Genomic DNA, 27,013 nt, shown 5'->3' with positions numbered 1-27,013 from the left:
GCAGTAACCAAGAACTGGGGCTAAAGAGGTTATCCAAATTAGACATAAGAGAATAATTACAAAAAAATACAAATTGAAAACACAAAAATGCTCTTTATAAAAAAAGCATATAGTCATCAAATGTGCCTGTTTTCTGATGCTGTTGGTTAACTGGGATGTGTGTGTATGTGTGTGTGTGTGTGTGTTCAAATGAGGTCCTGGAAGTGAAGTCTTAGATGTACTATTAGGCAATGAGGGAAAAAGACTCAGCTTCACCTCCCTATATATCCAACTGAAATTCTCTTGCAAAATCAAAATGGGACATTGAGGAAGAGATGAACTAAGTTTTCTGGCTCATGCAGTGGGATAGTTTGTTATAAACAAATCAGATGTGGGAAAGCACATCTTTTCTGTGTCTGACAAAACCCTGCACCTTCCCCGTATTCCCAAACTCAAAGACTTCTCATTTGCCTGGCATAAGCTTTTGCAATCAACTGGGTTATTTTGTCTTTTGCTGAGTTGTCAGTGGAAAGGAGAGATGTATCATCAGGCCCTGAATTCCGAAAACCACACATGAAAGCAGGACTGTCTGTGTAACTGAGAAACGTACTGAATTCACTGATAGGAAAATTTAAATATTTCCATGGGTATTGTAGAATGCTTCCAAATACTGGATACTTCGGTTTGTGGATAGACCTAAGTGTTGCCAGTATATATGAAAATGGGACATTTGTCCTTCGTACAAGAATTGTATTGCTTTTTGCAATGAATCAAGCTGTGCTGGACTAAAAATGAGAAAGCTAAGAGAAGCAAAGGCTGCATGTAAAAATGTACTTGTCTGGAACACTGCAATAATTCCACTATGATGGTGCCACTAATTCTGATCTAAACCACAGCTTAGTAATTCTGTAAGTATCATGGCAATCTTAATGAGACAGGCTCTTTACTTTTCTAGTGGTAAAGCCAAAGGATTCCTGGGTCTATCCCCAACCTATCAATGGGGTGTTGAAATTGAGTATAGTCCTCCACGTATAGCCACAGTTAAGCCCAAAATATCCAGTACTGAACAAGACTGTTGAGTGAAGTTTGCCCCATTTTACAACCTTTCTTGCCACAGTTGTTAAGTGAAACATAGTAGTAACGTGGTTATTAAGTGAATCTGCTTCCCCATTGACAGAAGGTCACAGAAGGTGATCAGATTAGCTCAGGATACTGCAACCATCATAAGTACAAGTCAGTCACCAAGTTTCTGAATTTTGGTTATAAGTGTTAAAGACAATCATATGTCTCTTTTTTCAATGTCCTTGTAATTTCCAATGGTTGTAAATTGAGGACTACCTCCATTAAATTCAGTATTATATTTAAATTAAATTGAATATGTAATTAAATTAGGCAGTTTCTGGTCTAATTAGTTTCTCTTCAAAGGAAGCATTTGGTTGCCCACATAGTCCTTGACTTATCACCACAATTGGGGTCACAATTTCCATTGCTAAGCAAAGCAGTTAAATGGGTCACACCTGATTTTATGACCTTTTGTTCAGTCACTAAGTGAATCACTGCCATCATTAAGTAAATCGCTTTGCTTGTCAGAAGCTGGCTGAGAAGGTCAGAAGTGATGATTATATGATTCCTGGATGTTGCAACCATCGTAAATACATGCCAGTTGCAAGGACCCAAAATTTGATCATATGACTGGGGATCCTGCAACGGTTGCAAGTGCAATGGCCAGTCGTAAATCATTTTTTAAAGTTCCATTGTAACTTTGAATGATCACTAAACAAATGGTTGTAAGTTGAGGACTACCTGTATTCTTAGAATTGAATGACAAAATAACAGAAAATTGCTTTTCCCTCATAGCCTGACTCTGACAAATTCAGCTGTCAGGGGTCAGGCTAATGTTTGATCCGTGCCTGATCCTGGAATATAAAAAATAATCAAAGAGAGGAAAGAGTTGCATGAGTCCATGCAAGTAAGAGTGTGCACCAGTGTGTATTTCTTCTCCTCTGGATCTTTTGTATCTTAACATATTCAGGAAAATAATCAAGAGGGAACTAAAGAACTGCAGGAATGTATGCTGCATGTGGCTTGGTTTCCATCCTTCTGCATATTCAATACATACCTCATTATTTACGATCCTGTAATCCCTTAATTCGGGGTAGAGTCAGGGCAACTGGATGGAACTGAGCATTTACTGGCCAGATGCCCTTCCTGATGCCACGTGGAGTTCACAGCAGATATTTTTTCCTTACCTATACACCTTAAAATCATTCTTGGTGAAAAAGAAGTAGGTTACATTTTATAAGAATTATTTAATTAATGTTATGACATCATCTCTACTTTTGCAACTATGTTTTAAGCACAGATTGACGTTAAGTGCATATCTTTTAATCTCATCTTCAGCTACAGCTCTGTGAAATTAAGTACCATGGAAAGACAACACCTAAGAAGCTTAACAGCAAGTGGTCCTCTGCCCAGCTGCTACTGGTGTGCTCAGGGTTTGTTTGTTTACCTAGACTTAAACACATAGTAATGTTTAAAAGAATTCTTTCTCAACTTTTTTCATACGGTCATGATCCAAGTGCTATTCCTAGGTGAGAGCTTCTAAGTACCAAATGTTACCATTCCTAGGAGGATACTTACTGTATATCATTACACAGTTCATGTAGCAAAACCTGTACTAGGATCTGCTAATTACTCATTGCTGTGAGAGTTACAGTATTGTCACTTAAAGCTAACATCCTGTCTGGATTCCACATCCAACACTTGCATTCTCTTTTCCTTAATTCCATTTTTCTCATCTCTTTTCAAGGCTGTGTTATATGAGAAGTCCCTATAGGAATATGCATTAACTATTTTATGTATTGCCACATTATAAAATACAGCACACGTATTTTTTTCTATCAGAATATCAATTGTGGAGCTGGTTCACGCCTTAGTCTAAGAAAAGCTGTGGAACAAACCTAGGTGAAGCCTGAATTCGGAGGCTAATTTAGCATAGAATGATATTTGCATAAGATAGAACAAAAGGCAAAGTATTGTATATACAAGAAGGAAGCAAGGATGGTTTACAAGGAGAGAAAAATATGAAGAACTATAATGAATGGTGCTAGTATAAACTACTTGTATTTCTCTTTAATTTCTTTGGCTTACTATTTCTCATTTTTGTGCTCTGCGTATTGTTGCTTATCCCAAAATAGAATATTTTAGAGATATAAATCTAGCTATAGGTATAGAGATATGCGAAGAAACTAGCTCTAATTTATATAGGAGTCATGCTGACATGTTGCTTGTTGCAGCATAAATATGCTTTATTAACCATTTTTGAGAGAAGTATCCTAATGGTATTAGTAACATCTCATTCCTGATGTAGAGTTGTCCTTGGTGGTTTTGGTTTGGGAGATCAGTTTTCCTTCTTCTCCTAAGAAAAGTCTTGCCTTCCGGACAATCTAGAAATGAGTCTGAGGATGAAGGATCTGGGCATAATAATCTGTTCAGTTATCGGCTTGGCAAGTTTGGTGGAGAAATGCTACCTACCCAACTAGTTGCTGGGCACTGTGCCTCCATGGTCATTTTGGGTTTGGCTACAAGAAAGACCAGACACCTGATCTTTCTCTCTTTGAACTAGAATAGCAATTCCCAAGAGACTGACAAACCTGGCAGCCAGGTCAGATAGATACTCTTTGGTGTGTCTGTATGTTCCATGTAAATAGTTGGGTGAATGCTGAGAAGATGGTAAGTAGGGAAGCAAGGAAAGTACACACACACTCAGAGGTAAGTAGTGGAGTGTGAGAGACAGAAAAGACTCTTTGCCTGGCCAAAAATGATGCATGGGGAGTTGGCTTTAGCAGAAGAAAGGAAAAAAAGAACTAGAAGTGCAATATCTGCTCTTTTGCTCACAGAAGCGTAGATATTTTGATCTTCTATTTCTTGGCACAATCAACTATTCCTAGTAAATTAATTGTACCATCAGAAGAATAATGTACATTAAAGTTAAATAAATATTAAAAAATTAATAAGCCTTGGACCCCTAAACCTGCCCCACACATTTTCAGGAGAACAAATGGTATTCAATTTCCTTAGGTAGATGATTCATCAAGCTGTCTTGAAATGACACCACATTATATTGGTGGGCATCTACCAATAGCTGCTTTGAAATGATGCCATTTTATTGTATGAGGGGAGCCATACACAATGTGAAGTTTTTAGTACTTCTTGGATGGCTAGTGAGAACTTGAGAACTGGAGAGAAACAATGAGACAATGCAGAAGAAATTGAGAGGGCTAAAGATTGCTGGGATTTGGGGCCTGCTGCAGAAGAGATCTAAGCAGACAGCTTCTTAGATGCAGAGTCAAAAAACAAATAGTGTATGATGTATCATGCTTATTTGTGCCAGTCAAAGTATTATGGATCATTTGGGCAGTACTGAAGACATATTGATGAAAGAAGAGCAATGTTCTGTACCTTATCTGGGAATGATCTCTTAGGGACCTTACCGTGTCATAAACATTTCAATACATACACTAGGCAACCCACATTGGAGCTTCTTTCATTGTTGGTTAAAGAAAACCAGAAAGAAACAGACTCTTTTAAAGGAGATAGATGCATGCTAGAAAGATGTTTAGCCATCTTGTCATAGTATCATTAGTCAATATGTCCCATTGTTGCTATCTATTATTCATCACCTCTACTTTACATGTTTGAGTTATTTATTGCTTTATATATTTTACTTCATTTTCAGTTCCCTGCTTGGTGATGCATGTTCTAGCATCGAATTCCCCAACCTTTTGGGACTGGCAGGGGGGAGGTGGAAAAGAAGGGATGGTTTTGTGGTGGGATGACTGCATGAGCGCATGCATGCATGTGAACACCCATTGCTTGCATGTCTGGGGCTATGAGAGTTTGTGCAAGAGGGCCCATAAGCGCACAAGACGCTTGTGGCGATGCTTGGATGCAAACACCTGCAATGCTCATGACAACACAACAAACACCCATGACACTTGCGATGACGCTTGCATGATTGGGGCTGCGAATGCCTGCGATGCTGATGGTGATGTTTGTGCAAGTGGGGATGTGTACATGTGCACTGGCCAGCCACTCATGCGGCCCGGTGGCCAATAGCCCATGGCCCAGTAATGGGCAATGGCCCACAGGTTAGGGATCCCTAGTCCATATAACTTTGATGAATATTAGCATTAAAATTTGAATGGTTTTGTATCAATTTATGAAGTGGTTAACTACTTTGGGGAATAGAAATCAGTGTTCTTAAAAAAAGTCTCAGATTTTTAAAAAAAAAACTTAATAAGCATGCACTTGCTAGATAATTTGATTTCCTTCAGTTTAATTAGAGAAATTCATTATAGCCATTACTGTTTCTTAAAGGACTGAATCGTATTTAAGGTTATCATAGGTACGTAAAGGAAGGCTGATTAAAATAGGAAAATGATTGAATTGTAATTACAATAAAACTGTATCAATTGTAGATGGATATTCAGAACTAAATAGGAGAAGGGTTTTCATAGGTAAGATCAAAAGTTCCTCATGGAAAAAGTCTCCATCACATAGGAATGCAAAGGATTTGGGCAATCACTATTGCATTATTTCTTACCAACAAGAGGACTCTTTAAAATTCTATATAATCATTACACTGGATGCACATTTAAGATTATTTGTTTTTAGCATAGTTGATTATGAGGAAGCAACCATTGTGATTTGCAAAATATGGTTTACAGCTTAATGTGTGGGCGCAATGGTGGTTTATTCCATGAAGTTATTCATTTGCTTATTTAACTATACTTAAATACTAATAGCTCATATGATACCATTTAACTTAATTGTTCAAATATAACAGGTAATAAGCTGCTTATTCTTATCCCTTTTTTTAAAAAAAATCTTCTTAGAGTTGATTGCATTTTGTGACAATGAATTATGTAAGTTAAGTACTAGAAAATGCAATTATTACTGAGAGAAGAGAATATTTGTAGCTTGGGGTTGAACTGTGAGGTCCTTGGTGCTCTCTGTGCTTGGTGGTTTTCTTGCAGATGTTTCTTTACCAAACTATATAATATCGTCAGTTTGGTAATGAAACAGTTGCAAGAGAACCATCAAGCTCTGAGGACACTAAGGGCTCCACAATGCAATTGTTATGATGTATTTCCACAATTTCACATTAAACTTGCTGCTTACCAATTGATAATATTTTATCTGATTCTACTACTGTTACTCTCATGCTTTGTTGCTGTGTCAAGCAAATATCATATGGAAACATATCCCAGCCATCTATACATGGTTGCTATCATACAAAACTATTACTCTTTTTTCTTAGAAATAGATACTTGGCTATAATTGTGGCCAAAAGATATTATTTTGCTATATGTTAATGAAGTGCTATTAACTACAAAGATTCAAGCAAAATAAACATGTTATCTTTGTTATGTATAGGGAAGATTTCTCTGGACCTTATTAACTAGTGTGCCATTGTGTCTAATTTGTGTATTTCCTTTAATATCTTTTCGAGCATTGGTCTAGTGGTTAAGACATCAGATTAGAAACTAGAGTTCTAGTCCCACTTTAGACATGAAATCCAACTGGGTGATTTTAAGCCAGCCAATCTCTCTGTCAGACCAATTTACCTCAGGGGGTTATTGTTGTGAGGAAAATAAGAGAAGGAAAGAGTATTAGACATATTCACTGCTCTGAGTTATTTATAAAAATAATAAAGGCGAGATTAAAAATCTAACAAAAAACCTTAAGCAGGAGAAAAGAAATAGCAAATAGGTAGACTGAGAAAGAAGTCCAGGATAAAGTAATTGAACAAAATAATTCATTTGCAGCCACTCTTTAATTTAGTCATACCTGCATCCTCTTTATAATATTTCCACTTTTCATTGGGTACAAAAAATGTTGCTCTTTGCCTTTTCAACAGTTGATTACTAGTCTTCCTGATTAATGTACTTTCATGCCCTTCTATGGAAGATCAAATAGTTAAGAATTATCAGGAGCTCTTATAGATCAAATAGTTAAGAATTATCAGGAGCTCTTATAGATGTTAACTATTGCATAAATCCTAATGCTCTGACCTTAGTCATGACCTAAGATTTTGACCTGAGTTTAGCTAATAAACCATCTGAACAAATTATTTTCCTGCTGAATTAAGCGATGCTGTTTATGTCCTATCCCAGTGACCGGAGGTTATGGGGGTCTGAATAGGGAACTGAACCCTGGCAAGACTAAGTAGCTCTGGATTTTGGGGCCCTCTGGCTCAGGGAATATTCCATCTTTGGTACTGGGTGAAGTTGCACTCCCCCAAACAGAACTGGTATGCAACTATGGAGAGTCATCCTAAACTCACCACTCTGCTCAAAGAGCAGGTGACAGTTGTGGCTGGGAGGGTTTTTGCACAGTTTCATATCATGCACCTGGACTGAGAGGTTCTACTCCCAGTTACTCATGCCCTGGTCTCCTCCTGGGCGAACTAATCTAATGTGCTGTACATGGGGCTGCCATGGAACAGTATCTAGAAGCTTCATCTGATGCAGAATTCAGCAGCACAGGGAGTTTTACACCTGCCCCTAAAACAACACATATTACACCTCTGCTCCAGGAGTTGCATTGGTTGCCAATTTGCTTTCGAGTCCATTTCAAGATGCTGATTTTGGCCTTTAAAGCCCTTTGTTGCTTAGGGCCAGGTTATTGGAAGGATTATCTGCCTATCCTACCAGGCACTGTAGAAGAGGTCCTGACTGCGAAAATGTTTCATCTGGTAGGATCCAGGCAATGGGCCAGGGCACCATCCTGTGGAACATCGTCTTCCCCAAGGGAGATTGGCCACATCCTTGATACTCTTCTGGAAGTCCCTCAAAACATGGTTGTGTCAGCAGCCTTGAGGATCTGAAGGAAATGATGATATAATGAGATAGCTGCATTGTATTAACACCAATTTTTCTCTACTATCTTGTTATTAGTAATGTTGCTTGATGTCTTTTTAACTGTACTTTTTAATATTTTGATTTATTAGTTTTTTATTGTGCACTGTTTTGTTGACTGTCACTCATAAGCTCGTGACTCCCGTCTGGATTGCTGCAATACATTTTACATAGGCTTGCCCTTGAAGAGCATTTGAAAGCTTCAACTGGTGCAGAATGTGGCTGCTCAAGTAGTAAATGGTGTTTGATATTTGACGCATGTGACACCACTGCTATGTGCACTGTACTAGCTATCAGTGTACTTCTGGGTGCAATTCAAGAGGCTGGTATCACCTTTAAAGTCCTTCATGGCTTGGGATGGGGTTACCTCGGGTGTGTCCTTTCCCAGTTGTTTCCACCCATCCAATTTGGTCCAGCAGGCTGGCCCTGTGCAGGTCCCATATGCCAAGGAATGTCAGCTAGCAGGGATGAAGAGGCCTGCCTTTCTGTCATAGTGCTTGCTCTCTGGGACAATCTAGAGATTAAGATGGCCTCAGCCGTGTTGATGATGACAATGTTATCCATTCATGTCTGACTCTTGGTGATTCTATGGGCCAAGTCTCTCCACATCTTCCGATCTTGCACTACTTCTTTCAGTTTTTCTGTGCTCTGGCTGATGTCAACTTTGATGGACTCCAGCCATTCTGATTTTTAGCAGCCTGGTTTCCTTTTATTGATAACTTTTCCAAACATCATTGCTTTCTCCAGTGAATTCCCCTGCGTGACATGGCCAAAATAAGTGAGACACAAATTTGTGATTTTTCCTTCCAATGATACATCTAGTGTTATGTGTTGGTCTGCTGTATCAACCCTGTTTGCCTATTGTAATGTCTTAAAGATTTGGCTATGTGCCCAGGCCTGGGATCCTGAGGGTGTTAAGAATTCTGTTTCCTGGTTATGTTAACATCAATGGATTATAATTTTATCAGCTGCTGTATATTTAAGTTTCTTTTGTATTGTGCTTGTAGTTTGTTCTTAATCAATTATATGATTGCTTGCCATCCAGAGTCAATTGTTTGATATGGGCTACCATATAACAAATAAACAGCATTTGGTATTAATGTATAATACTTCCCCCCCTTTTATTTAGTGAAGTTGCATAATAATGGCCTGGAATTATTGGCTTTGATTTCTGAGGTGTGACTTCAACATTGTGGCCTCAGTTCAGTAACATAATATCAAGGAGATAAATAATGAGAATGCTGCTGAAAGCAGAAATGAAATCAAGTTCTGTATATTGTCCATTTATTCTATTTTTTTAATCTTTATTTTCTTAACGGGGCTAGGGAGAGATTTTACCACCTCCACATTATACATTCCTGTCAGTTAAAGCTTACCCCCCCCCAATTCATTCAAAGGTTTACTCTTCTACCTTTGTGTTTCTTGGAAGAAAAACACTTACTACCTGTGAGAACAATATACAGATATGAAAATCAAGAGGGTGTATTTTTAAGTTTTAGCCATCTCTCCATACGAGATACCTTCACTCTTAAGAACATTGAGTACATTAATCTATCAGGTGGAAAATGGGCTCTGCAGGCTGTTCCTTCTGCCCATGGGGTAGCCTGAGACTATACCCATCTGCTATGAAAACGCTGCGTCATTATCAGCTGCACATCAAGAACCAGGCATGCAGAATGAATGTAAAATAAAGAAATTCCTTTCTACACCAAATACTCAGGTATTTACTATGAACTGTGAGGATGCAATCTTTAAAACACATTACTGGTACTAGTGTTACATATTTTCTTAGAAAATATAGCTTAGTGAGCAAATGAATGTGTAGGTGTCATTAAGACAGTGTGTTAAAAATTGTTCCCTAATAACATGACTCTTTTTCAACAGGCTGCATACAAATGTGGTAATTCATAGACTGGGCTCACATCTCATACCGAACCGACATGTGGTTTGCTTATTTTTCACCCAGTATGTGTGAATCCAACCCACTGTGGTTTGTAAAATAGAGCTTATGCTTCAGTAAATTGTGTAAATGCAGGCAGTTTTTGTTTAATCTATAAACCATTATTAAACAAAATATAGGTTAGCAGAATGAGCAAATTCAGCCTTTAAATAATATATCAGTATGCTTTGTATTATAAGCAGAGAATGCTTTTCCCTATCCTAGAGAGTATATGAGATAGGATAAAATATAACAGCAAGGGAGTGTGTGCCTAGTGTGGATTAAATAAAATGTGCATGTACACATGACTTGGAAAGGTTTGATTTGTGAGTAGTAGCTAGTGCTGTAGATCAAAAGAGCCATTTTAGAAAATTGACTAAGATGAAATTTCATAGGGAAGGCTTGCCAGAAGGAGCTGGGGAAAAATGCTGAAGTATATTTTGAGAGGCAGAAGGAGAAACTGAGGTTAAAAAGAACAGAGGATAACATAACATATTAGGTATCTTGACTTTTTCCTTAGAAATAAATGGAATAATTGGAGATGTTCCTATTTCTAGGACTACTCCTGACTTTGAATGAAATGTCTTCCAGCATAAACTACTTATTTTTTTCTAGATAAAATTTTTAAGAGGGGCTGTTTGTGGGATTTCTGCTAGGTGATTCAAGGAAACCCGCTCTTTTTATTTCCAGATTACAGTTTTCCACTTGCTTCTCAAAAAGCCTTGCCCAAAGAAAATGGAACACAAGTGAAAGATGCCCAAGAACGCCCCACTTTTCATCCCGTATCTGATTCCCTTGATCCAGACTCCGAAGCCCCTTCCACCAGAGTCCTTGAGGAAGAGGAGGAAGAATTGCTTCCTATCAACCAGTCAAAGGGAATGACTCAAAGCAGGCAAATGTCAAAAACCACTTTTTCTGAAACATCTACAGAGGATTCTTTATATTCTATCCTGTTTGCCACCATGGCCAGCAGAATGGATCCAGCTACGAACAAGCATGGGAAAGAATCTGCGCTTGAGTATTCCTCTTCAGGCTTTGACCTAGGAAGCAGCATGGGACCCAGTCTCCTGCCCTTGTCCCCCATCTTTTCAACTGAGACTACTACAGATCCCCAGTTGGTCTCAGAACTTCCTCCCAAGATTACCCAAGAAAGCTCAGTGGCTGCAGTAGAAATAGCAGGGAAACAGTTAGCAACAGTAGCTGCAGTAGAAGGTGATCTACCAGAAAGAAAAGCTACAACACATGAGGAGGTTTCAAAACCTGTAGCAGGAACAATTGCAGCTGAGAGGGAACTGACAAGAGAAGATCTCATAGGTTCTCATGAGGACAATTTCCAAGTAACTGAGACTGTTTCCAGGACTCCTAACAGCCTATCAGATCCCAGCTCTTTGGCGCATTTTTGGGACTGGACCAGCGGACGAGCCCCAACTCCAACTGCTAATCAGGATAGCCAGGATACAAAAGTGCCACTCGTCACAACAGCTGCAGCAGAAAAGAGCTATACAGCACAAAACAGAGATCTCCTGCTTGCCTCAGGAGTTCCCTGGAGTTTGACACAGGTAAGAAAATTGTGTGTGGGCCATTGAGTGATGAGTATTTAAACTTAGAAACTCCTGTGTTTTTAAAGGCTGGGAGAAAACAAATAAACCATTTAACCTTGTTTTATGTTATTTACATTCTTCATCCAGTGTGATCTGCCTGTTAATTTCTTTACAGGTGGTTATTTTCATAACCGACACAAGCATGAACCAAAACTATAGTACTAAAGTGCCATAGATGTGCAGGATCAAAATCCTATTTTAAAAAGCTGTAACATTTTTCCTATAAAGGGGCTTAAAACTGATTAATTGAAAATTAATTTCCAGGTTCTCTTTAAGGCCCAAATCCTCTCAAGTTGGGTATATATGATAATATGAATAAAACAAATGTGAAAATCAATATACTGTGAATGTTATAATAGCCCTGCATATAGTAAAACAATTTTAAAAGAAATCTTCATTGAGTAATTAATTACTTGAACAATAAACTATCAAGTTTTAGTTTGGAGTAATTGAGATACATTTTTCAAAACCACGCTAAAACTCATATATTTAGAATAGCCTAGTAATAACAGCTTAGCATTTCTGCTTAAAGTATGAAACAGTAATTCTAGAATTCTTAAAAGTTTGAATAAAAAATGTTAACAGTAAGACTTCTGTAGGCATGTCAGCTGTTTTGATACAGTTGAATGTGTTTTGTTTCATTACATAGGAGCAAAACTTGCCAGATTTTTGAGATTTTTAATAGGTCTATTGTATTAATTGATCTATTTAATTTATTAATTTTTAAATTAACTGAACTGATTCTCAAGATATTTGAAGTATTTTTATTTTTTTCTCAGACATTCTTTTTTTTAATTGTAATTGTGATACTATGAAGACCAATTCTGAATTAAGTGTTTGTTCTTCTGATGTTCTTTTGGTGAGATTTATATTTTTAAAGGTTCAAATAACCTGATCTTGGAAAAAGAATGATATATATATATATATATATATATATATATATATATATATATACACATACATACATACCTAGAACAACGGAGTAGGCAACACATTGAATTTAGTTCCAACAAAGTGCTACACAGCATATAGGAATATGTCTATATGTACTATATTATTTATATGGTACTGGTATAGAAGTGTTTCACACTCAAGAAAGTATTGTATCAGCTAGCTAATATATAGTGCATTCTCGGAGATTTCAAAGGTTTGTTTTAGATGCATAACTCAGTTCATTTTTAATTTGTATATGGATTGACTATTACTAGCACAAACATTGTGCTTGTTTGTCAGTGCTCAAACAAAACTTTGAACATATATATTGTGTATGCCAGTTTGTTTAAGACATTTTCTTGGACTTCAGATACAATATGTCCAATGGAGATAATTTTCCCTTACAGTGGCCCAAAATTTAGTTTGAATTTTATGCACCTGTCTTATTGATCCATGTCTTAGTTTCTTGAGCACTTTGGAACCACAGTGGCCCTTGTTCTCAGATTCATCTACTGCGTCTACTTCTTTGAATATCAGCATCAGATCTGAGAAATATGCTACCAGGTAGAGTGTAAAATAAGGGATAAAAAAATTGGTTGTCTGATTTGGGATAAAATGTCATATTTGTTTTTTAAAAATGATTATGTTGTTTCCCAAAATATTTCCATGTTAACTGAGAGATGTCTTCATTGGTTTTGTTTTGTAGATTATCTGTAAGGACTGGAACAACCTGGCAAGCAAAAACTACATCATCCTGAACATGTCAGATAACATTGATTGTGTGAGTCACTTGCTTCTATATTTAAATCTCTGGTTCTGTCATCTACAATTTCCCCTCCCTTTCAATAATGCTTAATAAAAGTGGTTTATTATTTCCAGGAAGTAGTAAAATGCTATTTCATCATCAAGAGCAATATTTTGAATGTTCATTTAAAATATATCTCCTGCCACATTGGCCATTTATTTATTCATTTCATATATTTATATATAGTGTTTCATTACTGTAGATCCTGAAGCATTTTAACAAAATATGGCTGTACTATTTCTTAAACAATTATAAATATGTGCACATAAAGAAGTTTGGATAAAGTTTTTATATAATATTTCTGGACAGATTGCTGCTATTATACCCTTAACTAAGATGCTGCTATTAAATATTCCTTTTCCTGCACATATAGTATTAATTTAGGATACTAAATTTAGGATGGGAGGATCTGGATCTGACTCAAGAGAGAGATTTAGACTGTTGGGGTAGATTAAATGTGCTCCCTCCCATTAAATGAAACTTATTTTATAAGTTGCCTTTTCCTATTTTTCAGAAAAAAGGAGACACCCAGACATGGAATTCAGATAGCTGTATAGATTAGAACTTGATGAGAAGTTTGCTGATAGACTGGTAAATTACCTGCAGTTTTAGCAATTGGCACTGTAGGCTTTAGAGTTATATCTTTCCTCCAGTTTGGAGACAGGCAGTTTAAATAGGCAGCTTCCATTGGCAGAAGCTGTTTTCTTGTTCTACTTTCTTAGGTAAGGCATATAAGAGGACAAAATGTTTTCTGTTTCTTAATATAATGAACAGGAAGGAGGGAAATAGAGATTTTTTTTTTTTCCCCGACAGCAGCATAGCACAGCAGGACCTAGAAAATGCAACAGGTTATTTGCTCTCCTTAATTAATAAGCTATCCAGCAAATTTCCAGACATTATTTAGACCAGCAAGTCAGCCATTTCAGTATTTAGTATTTCTTGGAGTTTAAATTGTTGACAAATGAGGAAGATACTTTTTATGGATTTGGATGGCTGGAATGAAACAGATTTAGTTCAAAAGATTTAATAATCAAATGATGGTGATTGAGTAAGAACAAATTTAGACATTCTTCAGTATACATAAGTCATGGAGGGATAATTATGTCTGTGGTGAAGGAGAAATCTGCTCATGCTGAACATTTATTGTATTGCTCTGTTTGTAACCCAGCAGAAGTGGGTCACAGGTTCTAAAGATGCAAGGGAAGGAATATCTGTCTCTCAAGCTTAATTGGGTTGAGGATGCAAACAACCATCCTACTCTACAACAGACAAAGTGTTTATTTATGAAATTTATATGGCCATTCATCTCACATGAAGTGATTCTAGTAACGTACATTAATTAAAGCAATTATATAGAACAGTCATTATCATACAAAAAATCCGCAAGGCACAAGAGAGAATGACCATCAAATACAATAATGGAACCATCATAGAATGTCACTGGTGCCCTGGGACCCCAGGCCTAATGGCATAGCCAGATCTTGAGGGACTTCTGAAACATTGGCTGGAGCTAATCTCACTTTGGGGAGGAGAGTGCAGAATGTTCCCACAGCACAGAAGGCTCATCTCCTGGGACCTCCATGTATAGTTCCCTACCAGACAGGACCGTAGCATGCCTTTGCTACCAAATCCGATGGGATGGGTAGATAAAATTTTAGGAGAGGCAGTCCCTCAGATAATCCAACCCTATCCCATGAAGGGTCTTAACCTTTAGAGATTAAAAGTAGCACCTTGAACTGGACCCAGAAGTATGACTCAGTGAGTACAATAAATGCTTATTTAATTCTGCATTACATTCTGAACCATTACATCAAAAAATAAAATTGTATAGAATTCCATGCACCTAAAGGAAAGAGGTACATGTCAGCCATATAAGGTAGACCAGACTAAGAAACCAATGCCAAGTTGGGCTAAAACATCTCTTATTAAGATAGCTGTGATAACAGAATCTTGCAAGTCTGAATGTGCTTTGTTTCTCCCTCACCTTATCAACGTGTGAATTAGGTAGGGAGCCTGTCTGAGATACTTCCTCAAATTCATTTCTTGAAATGGATTTTAAGCTACATTTGTCTGATTATTGTCTTGCTAATGGGTATTCCCACTGTCTTTCAGTAGCATCCTCTGTCTTCTACAGTATACATCAGTATCCAATTCCTCCTCCTCAGTCTTCCAGGGGAACCACCAGCATTACGTTTATTGAGTAAATAATTGGGAAGCAGCAGAACAAGACTTAAATTACTTAAATGGATTAAATTACTATGGTGATGTGTACACTTTTGGAAAAGGATGGGCTCCAGCACGAGTCTGAAAGCTTGGAAGACTAAACCTCTGGTGCTGGTGACCGACCCAGATTGGATACTTACAAATATTGGAAGACTTGAAGGGTTAGGTTAGGGACGATCACCCTGCAGAAGATCTGTGTAGATGGTTGGTAAGAAGTATCAGGAACTTGACGGCATACAATCAATTAGGGAATCATGCCTGTGAAATGTAAAAACTTTTTAAATTGCATTTTTATTATATTTATCTTGGAACAATATTCTAGTCTAAGAGTCCCCCCATAAATGTCATATGTGAAATGATGTAATATATGGGAAGATTGAACAATGAGCTATATGAATCAATTTTATAAATAGCTTCCTTTTTAAAGAAAGGCAGTATATAAATCTTTAAAATAACCAAAGAAACAAATTAAGAATTCTGGTCCTGTCTAAACTGGGTTTTCACTAGAGCTGCTAAGTTGTTCTTATCTTACAGGAATATCAGATATACTGCCAGTGCAATTCTGATCTTTAGGTAGCCAAAATGGCACCAGTTATATTCAAATGGAGGCTTAATGAGATATTGAGATGTTTCAGTGTTCCAAGACCGATAAAAAAAACATGTTCATTAGCTTTAAAAAGATGTATGTCAGAGACAATCAAGGAAATAAGAAATGGTATATAATCATGAAATAAATCTGGTCTTGCCAGCTAAAACCCAAAACAGATTACTGCACAATGCATTAAGAGATCATGCTTTGGATCCAATTTTTTCTGCCAATGCAGTATGATTCAAAAATATTTAAAAGGTGGAGTGTTTGTACTTTGAGTAATTTGATAGAATGTAAATTTTCTTCTATCACATATACTCATAGTGGTAAAAGAAATTATAGGCATTTTCATTAATTTTTAAAGGCTATCAGCTCTGGTTGAACAAACATGTAGTCTTTTACTTTGTATCATGATGAAAGATAGTTCTTTGAGCTCTCCTTGTGTTACATTATTTATGCTGACATTTCTGAATTACAGAAATGGAAAAGAGATTGGAAGAAAGATGCACTGGCCATTTATTCATCAAGTTCTATCGAAAAGGGGTGGTATTTTTCTTTCCAGTCATATCAATGGAAATGTTATTTTTCTCTCAGGAACACATTTTTCTCTGCTCCCCATAAGGCTCTGACTGCTCAGTCTGTGTTGATGGAGGGAGACCTATCATTTCTGCAATAATTCTGCTGGTGTGGTCCAGGGATTGCATACTACTAACGCTGCTTTCTTAATTTATTTTCCTTTAGGGGGGGGCTTTCTTGCTCTGCTATTCCAGATTTTTATCTTCTGCTGTTCTGCCTTGTGAGCTGAGGTTCTGGTGGGTCCTTGTGATTCAGATCTGGCTCCTCCTTGTCTTTCCCCATTCAGCCTGTGCCAGCCCCAAGCATTTGAGGTTCCCATAGCAACTAGTAGTGTTAGCACATATTAATAACTAGAGTGGCCTTTGAGTTGGCACGGCAACTGAGCCAGAATAGATGTGGGGATGACATTGCCAATTGATGTGCAAGATCTTAGAAGAACAGGACCGTCTCTATCTGACCTGCAGTCTGGGTACAAATGATTAGACTCTTGTGCTTTAAAACATTATTAATTCTGCGTGTTTTTCCTTTCCTCCAAATATTGCAAATAGTGATGTAGGTAGATATATCCTTCTATCATCAATCAAGGCGGCATCTTGTCAGATCCTTATGTGTTACCTTCAGGACCTCCAGACTATTAATTCTGCATTTTTGTCTATATTTGAAACAAATAAGGAAGTGAAGTTTCAGGATACTTCAAAAGAGAAGAATTTTTTGTTCCTCCCTGAATTTTAAATGATAATCTCCCACTCATCTTTATCCCCAGGTTATATAACCAGCTGATAAAAAATGAATTTAATTGTATTGTGTGCTTACATAAACTACAACTGGTTGGTAACATTTGCTGCGGTCAGAAAATGACAAAATTCAAGAATGGTAGCAGTTAGAATGGAACTATTACATGAACACACATTTTGATCAATAAAGTTGATAGAGTAAAATGGAAATGGATACCTTTCAAAATCTTGGCTTTTAGAAGATCTTTTTTTCTTTGATATACTGTATTTGTGTGAGAAAGTGTGTATTCATGAGATCTGCTTGTTTTTACTTAGGCGACTAACAGGTATTTGTTTCTATAGGAAGAGTTCCGAGTGGAGAGAGGCCTCCGGTTGCTGGCCCTGATGGAGGATGCCTTCTCCAGATATGACAATGGATTGCAAGGGCAATGGTTGATCTCCTTAAACAAACCTAATGAGAACGACAAACATCTGTTGATGACCCTGGCAGGAGAACATGGTAAAATTTTGGTGAAAAATAAAGGGTGTCTGACTCTTATTGTGATTATTTCAGTCTTTTCCCTGTACAAGTATCTCTCATGCTGTTAAAACATCTAACTGGACATCATGAGGCATCATTTCAACAGGATTTTACTATTTCACAAATGAAGGATCCTGTCCTAGGATAACAATGCAGGATCCAATCTGGGTCAGTCACAGGAACTAAACTTTAGCCCTCCAAGCTTTTGGACTCATACTGGACCCATCTTCAGAGAACTTCTTTCAGCAGAATATTAGAGAAGTTTTGCTAGAGATATGTTCCCCGAAGCCACGAGTCTTAAAGTTCGGAAGACCAATTTTCTGATCCCAGTGATCAACCCAGATTGGATCCTGCATTTTACTATTTGTTCAGTAAATGCCATAAGGTACAGATAAGATCTCCCTCAAACTGAGCTCACTTTCTGCTAACTTTATAGTCATGTCCATGTAATTTTCACAGCAACAACACAGAAGAGGTTTGTGGAGGTAGTGGTCTTCTTCTAGAATTTTTTCAACTTCCTAGATTAGCCTGTACATAAAATTCCCTGCTTCCCTATCATCCAAGTACTAGTGCGATAACACTCTGGCTAGCCTTGTTGGATCATCAAGGTCAGCTAATACCTGCTTTGTACAACAGAGATGTGAACTGTGATTGGATTTTGAACGTTATATTAGGAGTCATGCTGTAGGACAAATAGTTGAGAAAGGTGAACACCTAAATCTTATTTACTTCATGATTTTCCATATGTATTTCCAATTAAATTAAATTAAATTAAAATTGCACTGTAGTGGCTGTTTTTGGAAAGGTTCTGTGGGACTTTCAAGTGAGCTTCATAAATCAGTATATTAACTCTTATTCTGTCAGTCATTTTTCAAACTATTTCTCCCCTTTTAAACTTTCACAAGATTCCTCCTGCTGTATTGCATTAGAATCTTGTGATATTTGCTTCAAACCTCTCAAGTTATTATATAAATCATAGCCATCCTACTCTTCCCCCATCATATTCTTCTACACATTTTTGTTGGTGCAGCATTTCTAAAGACATTCTTTGATGACTACATGTTATCATCTGAGCTGGTTTGTGATGTAATTTTCGATGTATGTAAAATTTTGAGTTGGATTTACAAGCTCTGTCCCAGATAGGGAGAATCCATTGCATCCCCACATACTCTGCAATGTTTTTTTCAGATCTCATTCTTATATTTCTCTCTAGATTGGTAAACACGTCCTTCACCTCCCCAATAGTGGCACTATTTCAAAAATATCAGACAGTGTTACAGTGAGATATAGTGGCAGCATGTGAAGACAATAAATATGTTTGTGTTTATGTGAGCGCGTATATACACAGGTGATTCTGGTCCAAGCAGGCCTATCAAGGCTTGCAGGCCAGCAGTGATTACTTTTATCCAGTTTGGACTGTGGTCCATTTATTTTTGGTTCCCATTACTGATGTTCCTGTACCAAACAGTTTGTCTCTAGGGTTGAAATATATTGTCGGTTCTTGCTTTTTCTTGCTCTGCCACCCAAAAGTAAAAGATCTATATCTTATTCAGCAAAAAGGTGAGTGGATAAAAACAAATTCTAGAATGATGTAACATCTTTTTCTCAACCATTTAATGTTAAAATGGCAAATGGTTGCTTATTTCAAACAGTTTTAATGCAGAGGTAGGCTTGCAATAAGTGGGCCTACAGAATGTTTACAGAGAATTTATTCTTATGACTGTGTATCCATGGAGGATAAATGGGGAGGGGGAAAAAATAAGACATCCCCAAATGCAACAATTGATGTACCTGTGTCAGATGACGGGAATTGGCATGATGAAGTCACTACATGCACATCAATATTTTGCATTGATTGCAGATCCCACTGGTTCTTGTAATAGTGATGGCGGGATGTTTGTAACATACCGTTTTTCTATCCATGTAGAACTCCACCCCTGATATGAACATTGTTTTTGAATTCTAAAACAATTCTAAAACATAAGTAGTACTCTACATTGAAATAGTATTCACAATTGTATTATTACTTTTAAACAGGAAATAATGCTTTGGTATAGAGTAGACATACTGTAATTCTCTACTCAAGAAAGCAAGCAGAAGAAGAGTACCCTGAATTAATGCATTTTTAAAAAATCTGATACATTTTCTCTCCTAGGGGTTGTTCCAACAAATGATGTCCTCTTGGCATTAGGTGATGTGCAGAAAAGTTTAGCTGAGGTAAGACCTTATGTACTTATATAGGAGAAGCTAAGCTGTATAGGGTAAATGAATTGATTTTCTCCTGCAACCATGCACAGTAGTCTCTTCTTTTCTGCCTGTTGATTACTGATTACGTTGTCACTACATTGTCAGTTTTCATTAGCTGTGAGTGATTATGTGGGTTTGTATTCTTGCATTGTATCATGATTTCCTGAGATCTGATATGGTCTTGTTGATTCTGTTTCTCTGACCAATTACAATTGATTAGACCTGCCAGCAGATACTGTAGAACCTGTGAATTTTTTTAAAGTGACATTAAAACTTCAAAGTTTATATGTGACGGAGATGGGTGGTTTCTAAATTTAATATAAAAATAAATATATAAATTAATTCTGCATCTCATTCTTGCTCATTGTATGCAGATAATTGGGGGTGTATCGTTTCCAGTAATTGAACTTTTCTGTTCTGTCTGTAGGAAATCCTCATTGGCTAAACTTTGCTTTGGGCTTCTCATTCTCTACCCAAATGTGATGTATGCTGAATTTCCTTATGGAAATTTGTTTTTGTACCCAGAATCTAGAAAGTTCAAAAGGGACCACATGAAGATCAGAGGGTTTTGCATAATGTTCTCATTGGATATTTCAGCAATATGAAAGCAATGGCCTCTTGATATACAAGGGTGATAAGTTTGTGCAGAACAATAGCTATATTGAAATTTGCACTTTTTACAAAATCTGACAATCTTTAGGATTTTTTGTAATGACAAGAAATATAAAAAAAAAATCTTCAAATCAAGAGATGGATGGATGGAGCGACCCGAACGAAGACATAAAAAAGAAAAAAAAATGTCCAAACCCAGTTCCTCAAAACTTACCTCTCAATATATTTTAAATCAGACAGAGCATATTTGTCTCACTATTAAACATTTCATCAGTTAAAACATACATTTACATGTAGTATTATATCCAAATTTTTCTATCCATAAATATGTAATAGTCATGAATTCATTGGATACTTCCAAATGACATTTTCATTACATGATTATTTTGCCTTGGACATGGAATTTTAGTAATGGTTGTCCATTTTTTCAGCCTGTAACCTTCCTGCATGTTCACCAAAACATTTACTAAAGAGAGAGAAATTGAATTAGCACACAATTCCCTCCAATTATAGTAATATAAGCTGTCTGAAAGTGCCTATTATTGGGACAAATTCATTTTCCCCAGGTCCAATTTGTTGTGTTGTGAATTTAAATATGACATATCATTTTTGCTGATTGTCACTTTTAATAAAATACGTGTACTGGAAATGAGCCTTCAGTTGAGCTCATAAGGACATACCACTGATACAAACAGAAAAAGCAGAGCTGGTTTCTGAAATCCCTCCCAAGCATTTGATTATAGCCCTGTGACCAGAAGGAAGAAGGGCTTAGGAATGGAGCAGTCAGCAGTTCCTTCTTTTTCCCCTAGGAAGGGTGTTTCCCCCTCCCCCAAAGTGCCATTTTTCAATTCAGTCTTTTTTTCTGCCAGCTTCTCCCATCACAACAAACTTGGTCCCATTCCATTTTCTTTTGGGGGAATTAATTGAGCAGATGGATGGCAGAACAGATATAATCCAAGCTTCTTTACATAATTTATTTCTAAAGTTCTGTTGAAATGAAAAAAAAAAAGAGGAAAAAGGTCTCACTAAGCACCTCACTCCCCTGAACTTTGAAAACGTTCAAGAAATGGTGATTTGCATGTGATCTCACTGCTTGAAGGGGCTGATTCTCTAAATGTTTACTTGCTGCTGTTGTAACAAAGTCCAGAGGGAAACAATGACCTTGTCATGAAGAAACATGCTTCTCTAGCAACATACATGCAATAAAATCACACTACCAATTCTTCTGGCCCAGTTACGCTGCCAAATACCCACTTCTCAAGAACCTCTACTGGCTGAGGTTTAAACCTCTTTGCCCAACTATAGCCTTGGTGTAAAACATACAAAAGGGGATACAAATGAACATGTAGAAGAGAGCATCCCCATGGTACCCAGGATGAAAGTTCATAATAGTTCTTCCAGAATAAATATTCAACAATAATTCAAAGAGAGTAATACCATGAACTGTGGTGGCACTGTGGTTAGAATGCAATATTGCAGGCTGACTCTGCATTCCACTGCCAGGAGTTCAAACCTGACCCGCTGAAGATTGACTCAGCTTTCCATCCTTCCGAGGTCGGTAAATGAGGACCCACATTATTGGGGGCAATACACTGATTCTGTAAACCGCTCAGAGAATGCTGTAAAGCACTATGGAGCAATATCTAAGAATAAGTGCTATTGTTTATATTGGGTGTCTAGGAGACAGCTCTGTGGCTGAATTTTTGTCTTTTACAATCAGAGCCCTTTCTTCAGCTTTGGAGGAGATGACTTGATGGTTTTACAGTCTTGGAGGCAATCTCCCAGAGTAAAACAGTTATATCTTAAAAATGCAAATGTTTAAAATGTAAACAAATAAAATTCATTGATTTATTTTCAGCAGGTATATAGTTTTATCATAACACAGGTTTTCTGGCTCACAATATTAAAATGCTGTTTGTACATAAGTATTTAAGAGACTTATATGCCAGTCCATTTTATATACAATAATCCCAGATAGTTCATAGCATAACAGTAAAACATCAAAAAAAAAAAAAACAATAATACTAACAGCAAGGCCACATCTCATGGTGACCCAGAAAGAGAATTCAACCATACAGCTGCTGAGTTCCAGTCTTACCTAATCCAGTGCCTGGAGAAACTATACATATACATATACATATACACATTCATATACATATACATATACATATACTGAGGTTTTTGCGGGTGTTTGTATGTAGGTCTTTGGTTATTCGGGTTTTCTCCCATGTAAAATTGGAAGTGTCTTGGCGATGTTTTGACGAAGTCCCATTCAAATAGAAAAAAAATTAAAAAACCTATTTACAAGGACAGAGAAAATTAAAAAAAACTTCATGTGGTTCTGAGCAGATCATAAATTTGTTGCTAAGCAATCTTATCTGGAAAGACTATTCCATAAATTGGACATTATTGCCAACAAACAAGTCATGCACTTCACCAGTCATCTGCCTCATTTCAGTTGAAGTAGGATCTCTGAAGAAATTGCAAGAATGTGTAGTATAAAAATTTCACATTAATGTTTTAGCTTTCAGTGCCCAATTCTTTAATGTTTTTAACCTTTTCATTGTTTTAATGCTGTTATTTATTTTATTGTAAGCTACCCAGAGTCGCTTGATAGTGAGATGGGCAGCATATAAATTTAATAAATTATTATTGCACTGAGTGTATTTAACAATTCATTTTTAGATTGGAATTCAGAACTATACAACTACATCAAGTTGCCAGTCACATCCCAGCCAGACACACAGCGATTATGGGAAGCTCTTTGTGGTGCTAGTTATTATCGGCTCAATTTGTGTCATCATCATTATCATGGGACTGATTTACAACTGTTGGCAGAGACGCATGCCCAAAATGAAGAACATGGTGAGTTCTTTCAGGTTTATGGGTTAAACTCATATTTTTCCAAACAAAAGCTTCCCGGTTGTTTACCTTATTTCCCAAATGCATTTTTTTTTCATTTTCCTCTCCCACCCCTGTTTCCTCTCTTCTAGTCACATGGTGAAGAACTACGATTTGTTGAAAACGGTTGCCATGACAATCCCACCTTGGATGTAGCCAGCGATAGCCACTCTGAGATGCAAGAAAAGAAGCCGAGTGTGAATGGTGGGGGAGCTGTTAATGGACCGGAGAGCTGGGATGTTCTGATTAGCAAGCAAACGAATGAAGAGGGAGAGGTGTTTGAGGAAGATACCCACCTCTAAGTGAGGATCCCACGTATGGGATTGCACTTGCGTTTGATTTAAGGGCCTAAAGCTGAGGGTGGCTCCTCAGGAACTCATTTTTTCAGTTTGGAATAGATCTGCTCAAAATGATTCTGAAGCATTAGCACAGTCCTGGAGCCAGAAGGGCCACCCTGAGCCAAGGGGGTGGGGTGGGGGTGGGCATGTTTGTCTCTTGCTGTCAGTAACACCAATGCTTTAATCACATTAAGATGCACTTGCTCTAGTCTTTTGGTAGAAGAAAATGGCCAAGTTTGAAAAATAAATGGTATCATGCCCCAACACGATGCTTCCTGAAAGATTTGCTGTGGAGGTAGTAGAGCAGCCGGAAGAACTGGGTTCATAATCTGTCTCAAAAAGTGCAATAGAAGAAGCTATGATGAAAAATGCATATTCCTTGAAACGCTTTGGGATGTAATTTTAAGACCATCTATCAATTCACCACTGATCCTGTTGCTCAGTTGTCCTACTGGAGGTTTTCCTAAAGCCACCATGTACCACAGAAGGGCAAGTGGTTAGGCTAAGGCATCTTTTCGTGGGCAGCAATTTTTTTTGAACTTCTCTGAATGGTTGTGTTTAGGCAAGAAAATATATTCTGCACAAGTTCTGACGTTCTGTATTGCCCTGACTTTAAGTTCTCATTTGATAGATTGCATGACTTCCTTACCTTGGTAATTATCTTTGCAATAGAAGCTCCTTAATGTGGATCAAAAATTCTTAGTGGAAACTGCAGGTTTAGACACGGCTCTGAATTACTCTAGCTTTGTTGGTGAAAATACAGAAAACTATTTTCCTAATATAGAATAAATTCCTACTAACATTCAACAAGACTCAGTATGTTCAGACAACATGATGAGTATAGCAGATGGTTAGTCAGGAATACATCATGCATACCAGTTAGCTCTTCCCTCACACCTCTTCCATGGCCATGGCTGGCTTTTAGAGCATATCATATTATCTGCTCATTTAAATGTGTTCCTCTAGCTGGCAGTGGGCAGAAATTGTGGGTAAACAACATGATTATCTATCATATTATCTATCTATTTATCTATCTCTCTATCTCTCTCTATATATGGTATCAACAATTGTTGGGCAGCTAAGAACTGCCAAGATAAATCACATTGTTATGATTACCCTTATGCTCTGAGTGCCATGTTGTTTAAATACAGCATTAGGGTAAACTCAGTGCTTTTTTGTATAAAAAAAAGGTGTCAGAACTCACACACATCATACAACTCACCTTGCCTACTCTACAAGGTTCCATCCCAAAAAGGTGCCGGAACTCCGTTCTGGGTGTTCTATGACAAAAAAAGCCCTGGGTAAACTAATATATAACTTTGGTAATATAGTTCTCTTTTTCCCTTTTTTGTTACTGTGAAGGGACAGTGCTGTATGGTCCAATCCAAACTGAGACTCTACATGAGGAGAAATGAGCCTAATCTTTAGCCCAAACTCCTTGGTTCTGAAAATCAGCACACATCCTATGATAGGATGATGATTCTATAATTTTAGAAGTTGAAAAAATGAGGTTTTATTTAAAAAAGCAACAGTAAATTATGATGAGAGGATGAATGACAAACCTCAGTGAAAAGATAGGGAGAAGGAGTGAGGTTCCTTTCCTGCAGAAAAAGAAAGAATAAGAACAAAAATGGAATGAGAAAAGAAATAGAGGATAAGAAAATATGGAGTTGTGTGCTCTCTTTTAAATATATCAACTGGATAAGACTGGCAGTTAGACCAGAATAGCAATAAATAAATAGTTTCAGCCTCAAAGGTGTTTTACTGCAGCTAATTTAGTTTCTAGGAGAACGAAGGTAATTACTGTCTCTAGTCTTTTTTGATCTTGGAGGAAACATATAGGGAATGCTGTTCTATAGCTATGCAATACATTGTAGTTTAGTCTCACTTGGTCTGTGTGAGCAAAAGATTAGTTAGCTTACAAGAGCCCTTGAGATCAAAACTAGAGCCAAGATTTCTCATAAGAATGGAAAGAGTTGATTAAACCAGAATGCCCCAAGGCTTTTCCAGAAATTCTTTTAAGAAACACAGAAGCAGAATTTGATTCAGTCCTATTCAGTGTTGATAAATAATCTTGTATTTTTTTGCTCTGTTTTCTTCAGAACATTACCATGTTGCACACACCCCATAGTGTCTTATTTTGAAAAACAGTAGATTTTTGACTGCATATCCAACTGAACTGCAACTTGCTCTTTAAGAGAAAAATTGCACATAAAAATTCATATGTACTGAAAGAAAATTGACAATAATTTGTAAATGAAATCTATATGTATCTCATCTATAGCTCACTTTAAGTACTGAAAGCTGTCCCCATAAGACATAAAATAATTTTTAGCGCAGTTTAATTTCAATTATATATATATATATATATATATATATATATATATATATATATATATATATATATATATATATAAAGGTCTTTGGTTATTCGGGTTTTCTCCCGCGTAAAATTGGAAGTGTCTTGGCGACGTTTCAACGAAGTCCCATTCGTCATCTTCAGGCTGGTGTTTTTGGCAATTGCTTCTAGAAGCACGAAGTTGAAAACACCAGCCTAATGATGACGAATGGGACTTCGTCGAAACGTCGCCAAGACACTTCCAATTTGACGCGGGAGAAAACCCGAATACCTAGATTCCAGTTGGGGTAGTAAACTTGTGTAAATTGTATATTTCAAGATTACATATTCCTTCTTGTGGGGGAGATACATGCATCTTAATTTCTAACTGATGCTGTTTTTGAGATCTTTTGTATCTTTCTTTATTGATTTGATTTATTGTTTGTCTTCTTTTTGTCCTAACTACAGTATATCAGGAATTATGAGGAATAATTAGTTATAACTCTCTTTGTAGCTGATGTTTTTCCTATCTTGATTAAAAGAAGCGCAACCACATTTAATTACTTTCACTCATATTTCCCTAAATTTGTTTTGCTCTTCAATTTGGTTATTTTTTGCTGTCAAATTGCATGTAGGGTATGCCAACCAGCCATCTCTGGGACAGAATATGAGTGGCAGAAAATGGCACCATTCAATATTAAGCATGGCAATAAAAGAATGTTCATTTAATTCAGGGGTGTCAAACTCGCAACGTCA

The 27,013-nt window shown here is 37.0% G+C and overlaps 1 protein-coding gene across 1 annotated transcript in view; it reads left to right on the top strand.

Annotated features, from left to right (window-relative positions):
- PODXL2 (podocalyxin like 2) overlaps positions 1–24,725 on the top strand; it is a 52,412-nt gene extending 27,687 nt beyond the window's left edge. The window contains exons 3-8 of the mRNA XM_039321888.1: positions 10,531–11,399; positions 13,081–13,155; positions 17,644–17,800; positions 19,977–20,038; positions 23,366–23,545; positions 23,674–24,725. Of these exons, the coding sequence (XP_039177822.1) occupies positions 10,531–11,399; positions 13,081–13,155; positions 17,644–17,800; positions 19,977–20,038; positions 23,366–23,545; positions 23,674–23,883 (1,553 nt within the window). The 3' untranslated portion in view covers positions 23,884–24,725. The remainder of the gene's footprint in view (positions 1–10,530; positions 11,400–13,080; positions 13,156–17,643; positions 17,801–19,976; positions 20,039–23,365; positions 23,546–23,673) is intronic.
- Positions 24,726–27,013: the final 2,288 nt, after the last annotated feature.

The sequence above is a fragment of the Crotalus tigris genome, unplaced genomic scaffold (assembly GCF_016545835.1).
Source record: "Crotalus tigris isolate CLP2741 ecotype Arizona unplaced genomic scaffold, ASM1654583v1 scf7180000023829.5930981, whole genome shotgun sequence".
NCBI lineage: Eukaryota > Metazoa > Chordata > Lepidosauria > Squamata > Viperidae > Crotalus > Crotalus tigris.
This window is presented reverse-complemented; position numbering and strand designations above follow the sequence as displayed.